Consider the following 16,177-nt stretch of genomic DNA (forward strand, 5'->3'; position numbering starts at 1 on the left):
GCCATAGATTTTGTTATAGAGTTTATTGCTCCTAACAAACTTACTAATTAGAAACACTCAATTGAGTACAAGTTGGAGAAGCGGATTATTGATTTAGTTGCTTGAGATTTGGCTCATGAAAATCTATGTCTATATGTAGCTCTAGCGTAGGTTGTGCCAAAAGATGATAGAAATTTGTGTTATCAGGATGTGTTTTTGAATTACAATGCCTACAGGATCGACTTATCGAAAGTTACAATAGTGTCATCACCTTCACCGTGGTAGACTTGACATCATACAATAAAGAGATAGAAGCGTCAACGGATGAGATCAAAGTTCCCACCAACCCTGGGAGATTGCGGGAGTCTTTTGCTTTTGGACCGCGTGTGGCGTCTCCAGCATCTGAACAGAACACGAGCATCCCGAACTAGTTCTGAACAAATGATTGAGGGTTGATTGACCCTCCTTACGTAGGATTACCACCTCCTTGTGAGAGGGGGCGACTCCTAATTACCCTAATGCTATTTATTTGCTTTTGTTGTGTTTTGATTTCAATTTTTATCGAACTTTTATTCGAGACAGCCGCTAGCCCCTCTATTAGGAATGAACAAAAATTGTTGCTATTAAATGCATTTCTAGCCATCCAAACCCAGTCTTCTACCTTCCCAGCACCTCTCAAACCCCGCACTCCTTCCTTCCACATTGTCGCCACCTTCTAGAACCAAAGTTCCACCTTATTGCCACCCCAGGATAACAAAAGTATTGATTTTGTCCTGTTGTTTCAGCCCTTCCGCTTCACAGTGGTCACCCTGAACCCCCTCAACATGTTGTTTTCCTGGCTATCCAGCCCCCAAACTCCTTGCTACTGCCTAGGACAGCAAGGACTTGTTATCCTGTTGCCATATCTGCCCACTTGCTCTACTTTCCCCCTTTGCCACCACCATTCCAGACCCTCAACAACCACCACCAACACCTTCGATTCACCCTAATCGCATGTTGTGTGTTATGTGTTGTTATTTCCTATTTCAGTTGCCTAGTTGTAAGTTCCTATTTGATTTCAGTAACTATATTTGCTACCCCTATTGTTGTTTGTATAAGTTTGACTATCAGTTTGGCTATCACTGAATAACTTAATTATGCATTTTATATCAATAGTAAGTTCCCTTAATATCCTTTGAACCCACATTCCCTCATATATTCCTAGTGCAAGAGCATGAAATTCATATTTTACACTACATTGAGAGATAACTTTTTTATTTCTCCACATGGATTACCCACGATCTATGAACAGTACCCAGTGATTGATTTCTTATCAGTTATCTCTCCTAACTAATTAGTATTTGTGTAAATCCCAATCTAGCAATGTTTCAATGTTCTGAAAAGCAAAACATATCCAAGGATTATCTTTAAGTATATCGGGATTTTGTTCTAGACTTTCAAATGATCTTCATTTGAATTATTCATATGTTGGCTTACTACACTGACGGGATATATGATATCAGGACTTCTGTAAGATAGGTAAAATAGTTTACCCATAAGTCTTTGATACCTTCCTTTGCCAACAGAACTGCTTTCTTCACTTCTATTCAGCATTTTGTTGGAATCAATAGTTTTGTCGGCAAGTTTACATCCAAGCATGTCAGTTTCACTTAAAATGTCAAGAACACACTTCTTTTAAGATATTACAATTCCCTCCTTAAATCGAGCCACACCGGTTCCCAGATAAAATCAGAGATTTTTAAGATTCTTGATCTCAAATTATGTTGCAAGTATCCCTTTTAGTCTGATAGTTTCTACTGAATCGTCACCCGTTAAGATAATATCATCAACATATACTATTAGAATAGCAATTTCTCTTTAGAATTGGATTTAACAAACAGTGATGATCAACTTGACATTGATGATATATGTTTTTAATCGTTGTTTTAGCAAACCTGTCATAACCAAGTACGAGGAGATTGCTTCAAGGTGTATTAAAGAACTTTTCAACTTGCAAACCAAAATGTCGTTTGACCTATTTTCCAAGTCTGAAGATACAGCCATGTAGACTTCTTCATCGAGGTCTCCATTCAAGAAGACCTATTTACATCAAGTTTGTATAAAAATCAATCTTGATTTGTCATTGGAGAATAAAACTCGAACCATAATATGTTCGAAAACAAGTGCAAATATTTCATGATAGTCAATCTCGTATGACTATGTGAATCTCTTGACAACTAGTCTGGCTTTGAATCTCTCTACACTTCCATCTCCTTTGTATTTAATAGTGAAAATCCATTTGCAGCCAGCATGATTTTTTTTCCATGAGGTAACTCTGTAAGTGTTCATGTGTCATTCTTTTCTGGAGCACGAACTTTTTTTCTCAACTGCATGTTTCCATGCTGGAACTTTTAAAGCCCTCTTGGAAAAAATTGGGAACATACACACTATCAAGTTTTGTCAAAAAAGTTCTATAAGATGGTAGCAACTTTCCATAGGCTACATATCTTTCAATTGGATTACTAGAGCACCATCGAATACATTTCTTGTGTGCAAATGATTGATCAAAGTCATCAACCATCAATGTAAGTCATGAGTTGAGTAATTCATACCATTATTATTAGAACTTGGTTCTAGCTCTTGAGAGTCCTGAGACTGCATAGTATCCTCTACATTCTCAATGGTTCTTCATCTAGTATAGACACGAAATTTTTTATCATTAGTGTCATGTTGAGATGGAGTAGAGACAATTGGGACAATTTCTGCAACCGAGTTTGGCTCTTCAAAGAGTTGGTTAAGATGGAGTAGAGACAAATAAAGTCGGTTGGAGAACAAGATTTGGTACAGTTATAAAAAATAACTGGAGTAACTTCGAAAAAATCTCAAATATGATATTCCCTCAAGTCCACCACTTAAAATTTAAATTTGAAAAAATAAGATTGATTCTCGAAAAAAGTGAAATGAATTGAGTTATATAATTTGTAGGTGGTTGGAGAATAATATTTGCATCATTTTTTATTGGACAAGTAATTGAGAAAAATACATCTGAGACTTTGAATCAAGTTTGGTGTGATGTTATTGATGGACTTGAACAAAAGCAGAACAACCAAGAACCTTCAATGGTAAGTCAGAAGAAAAATAGCGTATGTGTGGGTAGGATTCCATGAAAATATTACAAAAAACTTTAGGGTTCGCTTAGGCATCATATTGATGAGATATGTGGTTATACAAATGAATTTCCCCCAAAAATATTTAGGCAGGTGATTAAAAAAAAAATGGGCACGACCAACTCAAGTGCCTATTTTTCTTTTATGTGATCCCATTTCATTGAGGAGTATGCACATAAGAACTTAAATGGATAAAGCATGATTGGAAAGATAAAGAATAATTATAGAATTAAAGTATTCCTTAGCATTATTAGTACAAAATTTTAAACTTTTGCTTTGGAATTGAGTGAGAATAATGGAATGAAATGATTGAGATATAGTAATTGTTTTAGATTTTTCTTTCATTAATAATATCTATATTGTAATTGTGTGATCATCTATGAATAATACAAACCATTGTATCTCATTTATATTGTTTACTTGTAAGGGTCCCCAGATATCACTGTGAATTACACAAAAAAAAAAGATGTGAATACTTGTATTGCAATTTAGAATATACATGTCTATCATGTTTTGCAAGTTGCAACTTTCACATTAATAAAGATTGGATTTCTTCGTCATAAACAAATGTGAAAATATGTTTTTCATGTATATGCAAAATTTGGATGACCAAAATGACAATGACTCAACATGGCTTGACTTTCAACTGAAACAAAATTTGAATCGGACTTTGAAATATAAACTGACGAATTACATTGTCTACCGATAAAGTTATTTTCTTTGAGCAAATATAGACCACCATGCTTCTCAACGCAGTCAAACACCTTTCCTGAATCTCTAACTTAAAAATCACAACAATTGAAATAAAATTGACACATATTTTAGTTTATGAGTAAGTTTGCTGATTGAGAGTATCTTACAATTTACTTGTAGAACATAAAACATAGTGTGGAGGTGATCTTTTGTCAAGTTGACTGATGTAGTTCCTACTAGTGAAAATGAACCATCAACTATTCAAACGAAAGAATGATTGGTATATGGGTTGTAATTTTTTAACACGTTGATATCTCCAGTCATATGATCTGAGGCTCCAGAATCAATTATCCAAAGTTTTTAACTTATCACTTTGGACACTAAAGGCATTTGATAAGATACATTGGTGTGCTAACTGACTAATAGGTTGCTCAACAAAGGATTATGATGCTTGCCCAGATCTAGAACTATTATTAAACATTTTCTGTGGTGCTTCAATTTACTCCCAGGTGAACTGGTTGAATTCTGAATTGTTATTGCAAGATATGATAGGAACTGAAGATATAGGCTCGAGCCTAGATGTGACTTCCAGGAAGAATATTGTGAGGTCATGTTGTGTTTGACCTTCATAAGATTGTAAAACTCAAATCAAGAAGGCCTGCTTCACAAATAGAAGTGAGGGAGAACCTTTAGTTCAACTGCTTGATTGGACAAGCAAACAAGAACTAGAGGGAGGTGTAACTCTCGATTTCCACAAGTTCGGCACAATGCAAGGCACCAATCCATGCAAGTTAGAAACTTGGTGTTGACCTCATTATTGGTTGAGGTCTAGTTCTTCCTCTTTAATAGTCTAGGGTCTAGTCATAGGACTTTCTTGTTGACTATTCCTAGAAAACTACAAAAGGAACTCTCACCATTAGAAATTCCAAACTCCTCTTTACTCAACTTGAATTTCCACATATTGGTCCTAACCTCTAGCACTTAGTAGGTGGGGTCATTATGGGGGAGCTCAAGGAGAGTTCACATAGGACTGCTTGACCTTAGGGTTGACTCTGAGTGTTGGTATGGAGCTAAGGCACTCACCACACTCACCTCATTCACAATCACTCACAAATAAAAATCCAAAATTTCTTGACTTTGATCTCTTAATTCTTTGGGAGACTCATGTAGATGGTCATCTAAATTCACTGGCCATAGGCTAGGGTTTAGCTAAAACCAGTACATAGAAGACTCAAATGGGGTTTACATTGGTTCATAGCTCATTTATGGTGCTTGGCACCCCAATTCTACCAAAAATACTCAATTTGGCATTTTTTCACTAAACTCCCCCAAATTACCTAAGTACCCTTGAAAACCTAAATTTGGCCAAAATTCCCAAATTTACCCAAAATACTCAAATTTGTTCAATAATCATTTCAATCCTTTTAAAAACATCTAAATTACAGAAAATCACAAAAAATTGTCAAATTACCAAAATGCCCCTCCTTAGCACAAAATTTTAAAAATTCCAAAAAATCCCAAAAATTCTCAAAACCTTCCAAATATTCCCAATTTCATTTTTATCAACTACCACATGACCCATTTTGACCATTTTGACCAAAACCCCCAAATGGTCTTTAAAGGCCCAATTACCCTAAATTCACTTCAAATGTCCATCAATTTGGTCCCAATTTTCCCAAATTTCAATTCTAAACTCAAATTCACCTTCTATATGACCAATTTAAACTAAATCCAAGCTCAATTGACCCATGCTTTGAGCCCAATTTTGATCTAAGTCAAACCCCCAGTTTTGGTCATATGACATAATCTCACCAAATTGAATCATATAGCCTACTCAATTGGCCTATATAGCCTACTCAATTGGCCGCCTCAATTTGAAACTTAAACTCTTCATAACATTCCTACACATCAAAATTGACCTTCAATTGGCCTTGGTGAAGCCTCAATTTCATTTAATTTAAACCCAAATCCAAAAATCCTCGAATTTCCCCAAATTTGCCCTAAATTGGCTATGTCTCAAATTCCACCAAATTGATTGCCTTAACCCCAAAATTTCCACTACATTCCTTCATGAAAAACCTTCATAACATCTCCCTTGATCATTTGGGTCATTCAATCGAGCCAAATTCCAAGCATAGCTCAACCTAAGCTCAAGTCTAGTCCAACATACCCAAATTGACCAAAACCAAAAATCCTCGAATTTCCCCAAATTTGCCCTAAATTGGCTATGTCTCAAATTCCACCAAATTGATTGCCTTAACCCCAAAATTTCCACTACATTCCTTCATGAAAAACCTTCATAACATCTCCCTTGATCATTTGGGTCATTCAATCGAGCCAAATTCCAAGCATAGCTCAACCTAAGCTCAAGTCTAGTCCAACATACCCAAATTGACCAAAATCTCAAAATCCTTCAAATTGAGCTTCTAATTGAACTCAAAATTACTTCAATCCTTCACCAAAAATTTTCATTACAATCATCTACACAATGTTGATCAATCAATTGGGGCCAAAGTCATGGCTAGCCTAACCCAAACCCACTTTAAGCCAAATTGACCTACATGGACCCCTTCATCAAAAGTTGACCCAATCTAGCCAAATTGGTCAAGGCAAGACTTCTACACCCAAATTTTTGACCTTATTGATCAGGCTAAACTCCATGGAACCACCCAAATGAGCTATGGACCAAAGGTTCCATAAATCAAGGGATTTTCTTCCAAAATTGCTTAAGCCTAAGAGATTTTTGCCAAAACTGTACACCTATCCAAATAAATTGTTGTGATAGATTCTCCTGGCTCACCTGACCTTCTGGCCACCTTCCATAGCCTTGCCGGTCGGCCGGACTAGTCGCCGGAGGAGCCAAAACCGTGAGTCACCCTCAAGAAATCCAAACCCAATTCAAACTTAGAGGCCACCTCATCTCATTTGAAGTTTAGAGCCTCTCTGCCCTCCACATAGGCAACACTTTGCACCCATACATTGGCCCACAGAGCCACCTTAAGCTATTTTTATAAAAGCCCCACCTCCATGGCCATGAAGGTGTGCTGAAAAATTTCATAAGGATAGCCTTTGAAATTACTCCTTGAGCTTCCTTGAGACCTCCACAGTGCAATCCAACCACTCTATTGCCCTAATTCCCTTTAACGGAGTTTAATTTTGGAGCTCAAATCCTTGTCGGAGACTGAGACATTCTTCACCAAACCTCCATAGTGCACCAAATCCAAATTAAATTCACCCACACCATCACCACACTTAACTAAGACAAAGCCCTATCAAATCCCCCTCGAACAGAGCCTCTAAGATAGCTCAAGACCAACACCTAAATCCGGCCTTGATAGAATTCGGGTTTAGACCTTTCACCACAACCAGAGGCTCAATCCTTAACCTCCTTGGACCTCCACGAACGTGTCGAGCACATTTGATTGAAGCTTCCCTTCTCAGAGCAAAAGTATTGAATTTCCTCTCTTCCCGAACCTATTTTGATTCTCCATTTGATTATAGTTAGTTTAATGGCATGTTTACAATGTGTATGTGTTTGTCACAGATGTGTTCGTCACATTTAGACGAGTTCATAGGATCAAACCCGAGGTCATTTGATTGAGAAATGAGTGAGATCTTAGGGTTTTAATGTTAACGGTCAAGGGTTAGCCTATTTGGGGACGATGACGGGGAGTCGTCTGATCGGCGTTTATCTCATCAACGAACGAGATCTAGCCGGATGAACTCTCGGTGCGTGAACGGCGGGCCGGTGTAAAGTGTAACGAATGGGAGTGCGCCGCGTTGTCATTCGAAGCTGTTTAGGATGAGGTGGCGCCACGCGTTTAAATAGATAAATAGTAAATTAAATAAATTAGAAAATGATCCCTAACTTCAAAAATCCATATCTTGGTGTAGAAAAATCACAAAAATAAAATAAAAATACTCTCTTGCTCAGTGAACAGAGGAGAACAATGTGAAAATAATTTGAAATTTATGTGATGCACATTTTATTTTTAATTACTTAAACATTGTTTTGAGTCTTTTGATTCTCCATGCATGTAGACATTTCACCATGGCTTGAAATTTTGGCATTTATTGTCTCTGTCTTAGGGAACATTTTCTGATTTTTTCAAAGTCAGAGGATATCTATAAACAGAGATCCATATTTTTCAAGTTTATGTTTATTAGTTGCATAAATTAATCATAATAATTAGCATATTGCTTAAAAAATTCTAAGAAAATTTTGAAAATTTTATTATGCCAGAGAAACCTTTAGAAAATGTTTCATGATCTAAGTCATTAAGAATGCACATAATTTTCACAAACCCTAAAATGCAAAAAAAAATTAATTTTGGGAAACACAAACATCTGAATGACTTGGTTTTTAATCTCCACTGTAATTTGAAGTTCAGAGAACTTCCCATAAAAATTTAAAAATATTTGGAGCTCATTTGACAACTCAAAATGATTTTCTAAGTTAAATGTCATTTTTAACACTAAAATGATTTTTAACAATTAAAATATAACTCAAAAAATTATAAAAATTAGTTTTGGGAGTTCTCTGTGATCAGAGGAATCTTCTAAAAATAAATTTGTAATTAAAATAAAATTTTTATTTTTAAGTCTTTCATTAATATTTAAATAATTAAAAAAGTATAAAAATCACAAAAATAATAAAATTCATGGAAATGTTCTAAATTGTTTCCTAAGAACTTAGGAACAATTGAAATTTTTTTCCTGATTTTCTAAGTGAATAAAATAATTTATAAAGGCTAAAAATGAATTTTCACTAAAATAATTCTAACAATTCAAAGAAAAATCAGAAAAATGTGAAATTTGTTTCTCTGGGTTCATTGACCTCAGAGAGATTTAATAAAAATGTAAAACTTAAGTTTCTATATTTAAAATATTTTATAATTAATAAATACTCTAGAACTTGAAATAATTCTAATAATTAAAATAAAACTCAAAAAATCACGAAATTTGGTCGCAATGATTCTCTGGTCTAAGTCTACCTCCACCAAAAATTTCACTGGATTAGGTTTTACCTTGATCAAGTTAGGGAAATTTCTTTAAAAAATCATATTTCTTACATATAAATAAATATATAAATTAAATTAAAATTTAAAAAATCACATTTTCTCCTCTGATGTCTTAATTGACCTATGAGTGAGGTGGGATAAAAATTCCAAAGTCATTTGAATTAAATTTGATGAATTATGAAGTATTAGAGCCTCAGGGGCAAAAGTATAATTTTAAAAATTTAGTCTTAATTATCATTTAGATTTAATTCAAGAAAGAGAAATGGGTAACCTTTGATCCCAATTAACATATTTAGATGATTGAAACATAAGGGGATTAATTGGTAGAAATAAATCTCACTTTTATTAATTAAAGGATAAATTTATAATTTCTTTAAATTATTAAAATTTGGAAGTCTAGTCAATTAAATGATCCTAGACTTAGGGGTATGATTTTGAGTGTTGATAACTCACTAATTTAACACCCTTATATGATGTTCAAATGACTTTCAAAAACGAATCATTAACACATAAAATTCAATCTCTTTCAAAATATAACTAAGACATCTATCAAAAGTCTAAAGGGCTTAGTTGTGACCTAGGCTAAATCAAATTTGGTTAAATGAGGATTAGAAAAGTGAACATAATTAAAAATTGAACATCTTTAAAACACTACAAGCCCAAATTAAAAAGTTGGCTAAGTGTCTTGACAACATTAACTTGCCCTCTTCACCTACATAATCCTCAGATTAAATTATATGTGATAATTACCCTACTCTTAGGGATAATTGAAACATCAATGTTCATTGAGCATTAAAGGTATTTATAGGACGGGTTATTAAACAGAGCTCGAGACTTTTCACCAGGTAGTGAGAGGGAAGCATGGACCTACTTCTTTCTCCAGATCTGTTGGATACCTCGAAGGTCTACTAAAAATAATATGTTTTTCTTAACAAAAATCATCCTTAATCAAATTAATAGGGACCCACCAACATATGACCTAGGGTTGGGAATCACTAAAACATTACTTTTCTGCTTTATATAAAGTGCTCTCACATGCATTTTGAGTTTTAGGTGGAACGAGAAGCTCGCCAGGTATGATCTTTATAGTTTACAATGTCATCTTTCTTGTACTTTCATACTGTACTTTTTAGGTTTATAAAACTTGCATGCTAAACAACAATGTCACTCTGCATGAAAACCAAAACTATTAGGATAGCCACAAAACCAAAACTCAAAACTAAAACTAAAATCAATAAAGATAAAATTCACTGTCACAACATTCAAAATATAAGACAACTCAAAATTAACATCAAAAAAACAACAACTACAACTAAATTAAGACGTCTCTATTGGATGATCGGGAATCCCTCAGACGAAATAACTTCTGGCTGCTAACGAGACTTCTCACGGTCTAAATGAAAGTATGAAACTCATTAAGTTGAGTTTAGTAAATTCATTTGGACTAAGTGAATCTAATAGAAAATAGTAGTACCGGAACGAGGGAACCGTGGAATCCTAACCGGTGTCGCTCTATCCTAACCGGTCTCGCTCTAATCAACTTCAACATCCCTCATAACATTTAAAGAACTTCAACCATATGGCCGTCTGATTTGACATCATAACTTGACACCCTAGAAAACTTAAACTCGTCACGGTAAGGAGCTTGGAGCTAGCATGGTGGGCAACACGACCTGGCCATCTTCAACAGTAAAATATGTATTCCCCAGCTAAACCAATTTCCTTCATTAGAATTAAACAACTAAGCCATAGAACTAAGTCATGGGATTTTGAGGTAGTTTGCTTATGCAACATAAATCCTCACCTCAACTTTAGGCCTTTGAACAGCTCAGCTGTATAATATAAGCTCTAACTCGTCTTAAGATTCCGAGGTTGTCGTCCATCACGACCTAAATCCTCACATCTTTCAGGTTATTTATGTGATCGTTTCACACAAATGTAAGCTCTAAACCAATAAAATTTGCATGATGAAACACTTAAATATTTCTCCTCAAAATTGAAGTCAAACCATAGGATAGCTTGGGAAGTCACCGAGGTTCTCTTCCGGATCCATGACATCGGATCCATGCGGATCCATGACATCCCCTGGTTCTTTCTCCTTTAGATTCCAAAAATAAAATGTTCTAAATTTGAGTCGATCCCTTTTCACACCTCTTTGTCTGATATCGTTGAAAAGTCTTATCCTTTGACCTCCTTAAGATAATATTTTCTGATTTTTATCGAGAGTTTTCTTAGGTGACTTCGGTTATCTAAGATGTAATTAACTATTGGGGTTTGCCCTTATAAGAAGCTTGTCTAAACCCAACTTAATATAAACTCTATTTAATTCTTCAAATTAAATCGGGGAAATTGTCGGCAAATAAAACGGTTTCGCAGACCAAACGAACGTCATATATTTCTCGGTTTATTTGATCGAATCTCATCCTCAAACATTGTGTTTATCCTGCAGGATAGATACAGAGTTTGAGGTACAGCACTCTTTCGTTTAAACTATGAAAAATATGGGTCAGTTTGATTTCATATTTTTCTAAATTTAAATATATATGTAAATTAAAATGTTCTTCTGAAATGGGCGACGGAATTTCGATTCTGGTGACCGACACTTGGTAGAGGACAACTAGGATAAACCGAATCAATTGCAGGAACTGATCTTTTCGCTAAGTGGGCCAAAGAGGATGAGTCGAGTGAGTGATTCACAGTCAACTGGTCAAGCTGTTGTAGAAAAACCGCAAGAAGAGATGACTGTAATTGATGTAACAAAATGCACAAAAAGTGCAGACAGCAATCAATTGAGAGCTCTGTTCGAATAGACCGCATGCTATGTTCAAGTAGAAAAATCAAATGAACGTAAGAAACTGAATGCAATGACATCGCGATCGATAGAAAGAGAGATCTATTATGCAAGGACATTGATCATACATGAGGAGATGAAAGCGTTGAACTATAACTTCGAACGACAGCATCCGAGATATCTATGGATCTGTCATCGTTGATGGTAGGGATGGAGTGGTTGAGGAATAGAATAAAGCGGACCAAAGCTTTGATTGATGCCCCAATCGATTGTCTAGGATGACTGATTCATACGAAATGCAGAAGACACGCAGACCACAATCAATTTAAACACAAAATTCAAACAACAAGCGCAAGGAACGACACTAAGTAGAAGAGCAAAAACGACGAGTCGAGATTCAAAATAGCTACAATATCGAGCAGAAGTGACCAACAAAGGAGTTGAATGACACAAACGGCTCTGTTACCATGTAGAGATTTTGAAACAAATATTATTTCTTACTCCAATCACATGAATTACACCTTGCTCTATATATATATATATATATATATATAATAAGTAAATGAAACCAAATAGAAATCCCTCCAAATAAAAAAAACAACAAAAAGAAATATCTAATAAAAAAACACAATTAGTGAAATATATTTTGAAGAAAGGAAATAAATTCCTTCCTTATTCTGATTAGCACTTTTCAATATTATCATATCTAGAAATTAGTGGTAAGATATATTAATCCTCCTACATTGTCTTTGATGAGTTTTATGAGAGAAATTGAACCTAACTTACACATTCATTTTATACAAGTTCAATCAAACCCTTTTTATCTCTTCATTTCACTCAGCTTATAATCAAGTAATCGTATATTAACCCCTTCTTTTATGAATCCATATAAATTGACTATCTCAAATCTTCTTATTATTTTATCTTCTACTCTTCATTAAACAATTTTCAAAATATCTAAGCCTATTTAAAATTTTATATTCAATAACTCTTCTGATATAATCACTGCAAGCAATCATTCCTAAATTTATTACACAATATCATCATAACATTTTTTTTTTAATTTTTGAATCTCAACTTATCTATAGCTGATTTTATCTCTAATATAATCATTCTCAATCTATAATTCCATTTTATAACACATTCTCACCATGAAATTCTTTCTTTTTCCAAATCTCATCTTATCTATCAATAATTTCATTATTCTCCAGCACTGGGACATAAAATAGTTAGACAGGTTATAATTTATAATGATTAAATTTAATCTTTATGATATTCTCTTCTTATAATCTTTGCCTGAGGCAATTTTATAAAAAGCATAAGCAAATTACTCCATTTTATCAAATATTCTAATAATTATATACAACTAAAAGAAAAACCTACGGGATAAAAAAGAGAAAGCACGTTGTGAATCTGATTTTGATATTAAGTAGGATGTTTAGTTAAAAATTTGTTGGTCAGTTAGTTGATTTAGTTTGAGTTAGCTTTTTATTCTATAAGTATTCCTAATCTAGTAGAATGATGGAATGAAATAAATGAATAAGTTTTCCCTCTTATAATTTTTTTTCTCTTCTTTCTTAAATTTATTGTGTGTCGAGCAGCACAAAATGCTTAAATTGGTTCTAAGATCCCATTAATTATGCTTTCATTGAGAAATAAACTCAAAATCCAATGCCCCAACCAGTGATCTACCTCTTCCCAATCAAACTCAATAGAATGGAAGTTCTTTCCAATTGTGATACCCTTTCATATTGGAGCTCTTTTCAACTACACCGTCAAGATCCATCTCTTCCAAACCATGCCATGCAATCTGTTTTATCCAGCTCTATTGATTCAAGAACTAACAACCCAACATTTGCACCTTCCTATACATCAGCAAGACAGCAACATCTCTTCGACACCATCAATTCCCAAATCACCATTAGATGTTCCATCACCATCCAAGTACCCCATCTCTATTGGCAACTCACATCCCTCTCTTATAGCTCAGCTGGATTGAGCACCTCCAAGCCCTTCATTGGTGGCTCTGATCCTCGCCAATTAACATTCCCCGTACTAGGCTAAAAAATATAGACGCTAAAGTAGCATTTACTGTGGCCTTCAAAGATATTACCTTACGATAGTTAAATCAGACAAGTGCTTTGGACTACATATTCAACAGGAATAATTAATAGAACCAATAGTTCATACATCTACGGGTGCAAATTCCACAAAAGTTCTAGATTTCCTAATTTTCATATTTTGTAAGGAAGGGAAAAATTGAAATGCAGAAGAGACCATGTTTCCTCTTGGGGAAGCCATGCATCAATCCAGAGACAAGCTCTCTTATGCTGATGTGGTTTTGTACACTATTTTGGAAGTAAAAATGAATGACGATTTAAGCACAACCAGAAATTGGTTGGTGTTCTTCTTCATGATAGATTATGTGCCCACTTCCACCCTTAATTCTCCCAAAGTACAGACCAAATTTTTCTAAGTGCCTTATTGGATCCCGATTTATCGTTGAACTAAGATATCCAAGGGAAGAGTTAAGAACAATGAATTAAAACCAAGAAACAAAGAAATGATTCAATGGAAAATAAGCTTTTTATAATATCTGCGGATCGATCACCTTTCTTGTAATGACTAACCTTATTTATAATTGAGTCAATTCGTACGTTATAACGTTACAAACGATCAGATTACTACGATCTGACTACCAAATCGCCATTAGTCATACATGCCTATCAATCCCGATTATCTTGTGTAATCTTATTTCAGGGATCAAATAAATGAAATGAAACGCTTTGAGAAATTGTGGCTGAATGATTGCCACCAAATACATTTGCTGGACTTAAGAAGTTATGGATGGACGGACAATCAACACCTTCATTGTCACCAATGGTCCGGCTTGCATTTCATTTCCAGGTCGTCCTTGAAGGTAAGGTCATTATTGGTGGGGAGAAATATTTCGAATCTAATTGGACATTAAGAAGAATGTTTAACAACTTCAAGTAAACATTATATTCTATAAATACTTCCAATCATGAAAGATGATGTCATGAAATAACTAATTTCCCCCTCTTATCAGTTCTTTTCTTCTTTCTTCTAGATTTCTGTAGTGTAGCTCAGAATGCTCAAATTGGGTCTTAGATTCTATAACATCCGCACTGTCCAATAACAAAATCAGATCCTAAAACAGTAAGGCCAATGATGACACCAAGCTCCTGAGAACCACTTAAAACCCTAAAACCCTCAACGCAGAGGGAGAGGGAGAGGGAGAGGGAGAGAGAGTTCACCGTGGGAGAGAAATGGTCGAGCGTCTGATCGAACCAGTGTACTTCTTGCGTGAGGTACGCTCTCGGGTCGGTCGGGAGGAGGAACCTTTTGCCATTTGCGGATAAGAGAGGGGAGAGAAGCAGCAGTGGCAGAAGAAAGAACAGCACGTTCATTGGGTTCATTTGTCCTCAAGCTACGCAGACACTTCCCTTGGCGGAAAGGTAGTAATTTTCTGTGCAACAAAATGCTTCCCCCAAGTTCGTTATAACATCCAGAAGCGAAGAGAAGGTAAGGCTTTCCAAATTCTTCGTGCGGCCACGAGAAACGAAAAAAATTACATAACACGGTACTAACAATACTGTTATTTTCAGAACTATGACCCTGGATGTATTTTGTCTCAATCGATTGGTTATACATGTAGGGCTTAAACCAGTCGAGCTTGAGCTAGTTCGGGCTTGGCTCTTGTTCGGTTCGTTCGAAATTGTTCTTGTTTGAAATCGGCTCGTGTTCGAAAACGGCTCGTGAACAGTATGTTTGTTCGGCTCGAAATTGGCTTGTCAAAATTAAACTAAAAAAATAAATGTAGAGTGTTGAATTCAAATATGAATCAAATGCATGCAAAACAATGTGTATAACCAGATTACCACAAGAGCAATTGTGATTTAAACTTATATATAAATATATATAATATATTATTATATATTATTATATAAATAATATGTGTAATATATTTTTATATAAATAATTATTTTATTTCGAGCTAAAACAAGCCGAACACGACCGAACAAAGAGTTATTCGTGTTCGGCTTGTTTATAATTCGAGCTTTAAAAACTTGTTCATATTCGGCTCGTTTATAATTCGAGCTTAATTCGAGCTTTAAGCTTTAAAAACTTGTTCATGTTCGGCTTGTTCGTTAAGTAAACGAGTCAAACATGAGCTGTTCGCGATCAACGAGCTTTTTTGACAACCCTATGTACATGCCACCACCAAACTAGTTAGAATTTGATAAAAATAAAACTATTTGTTGAGACTTTATCATGAACTTTGATATTTAATTGAGCATTTGAAAATGAATGAAAGATAACTGCCCCATATTTGTATAAGTCATTTTAATGTTAAATAAAAGTCAGTGTCAAAATCTCCATATGAAAGTTCATATTAAAATCATTATTTAATATTAAAATAACAATAAATAAATGAAAATTTGACTTTATATTATCACCAATAATAAACATTGAAAAAATATGTATTGTTTAGTTTATTGAGAAAAATATGATGGAAAATTAGT

At 34.7% G+C, this 16,177-nt stretch overlaps 1 protein-coding gene across 1 annotated transcript in view; it reads right to left on the reverse strand.

Annotated features, from left to right (window-relative positions):
- LOC110026516 (probable serine protease EDA2) overlaps nucleotides 1–15,206 on the reverse strand; it is a 50,476-nt gene extending 35,270 nt beyond the window's left edge. The window contains exon 1 of the mRNA XM_020727482.1: nucleotides 14,909–15,206. Within this exon, the coding sequence (XP_020583141.1) occupies nucleotides 14,909–15,070 (162 nt within the window). The 5' untranslated portion in view covers nucleotides 15,071–15,206. The remainder of the gene's footprint in view (nucleotides 1–14,908) is intronic.
- Between the last annotated feature and the right edge of the window lie 971 nt (nucleotides 15,207–16,177).

This window comes from Phalaenopsis equestris, unplaced genomic scaffold, assembly GCF_001263595.1.
Source record: "Phalaenopsis equestris unplaced genomic scaffold, ASM126359v1 Scaffold000374, whole genome shotgun sequence".
In the NCBI taxonomy this organism is placed as follows: Eukaryota; Viridiplantae; Streptophyta; class Magnoliopsida; order Asparagales; family Orchidaceae; genus Phalaenopsis; species Phalaenopsis equestris.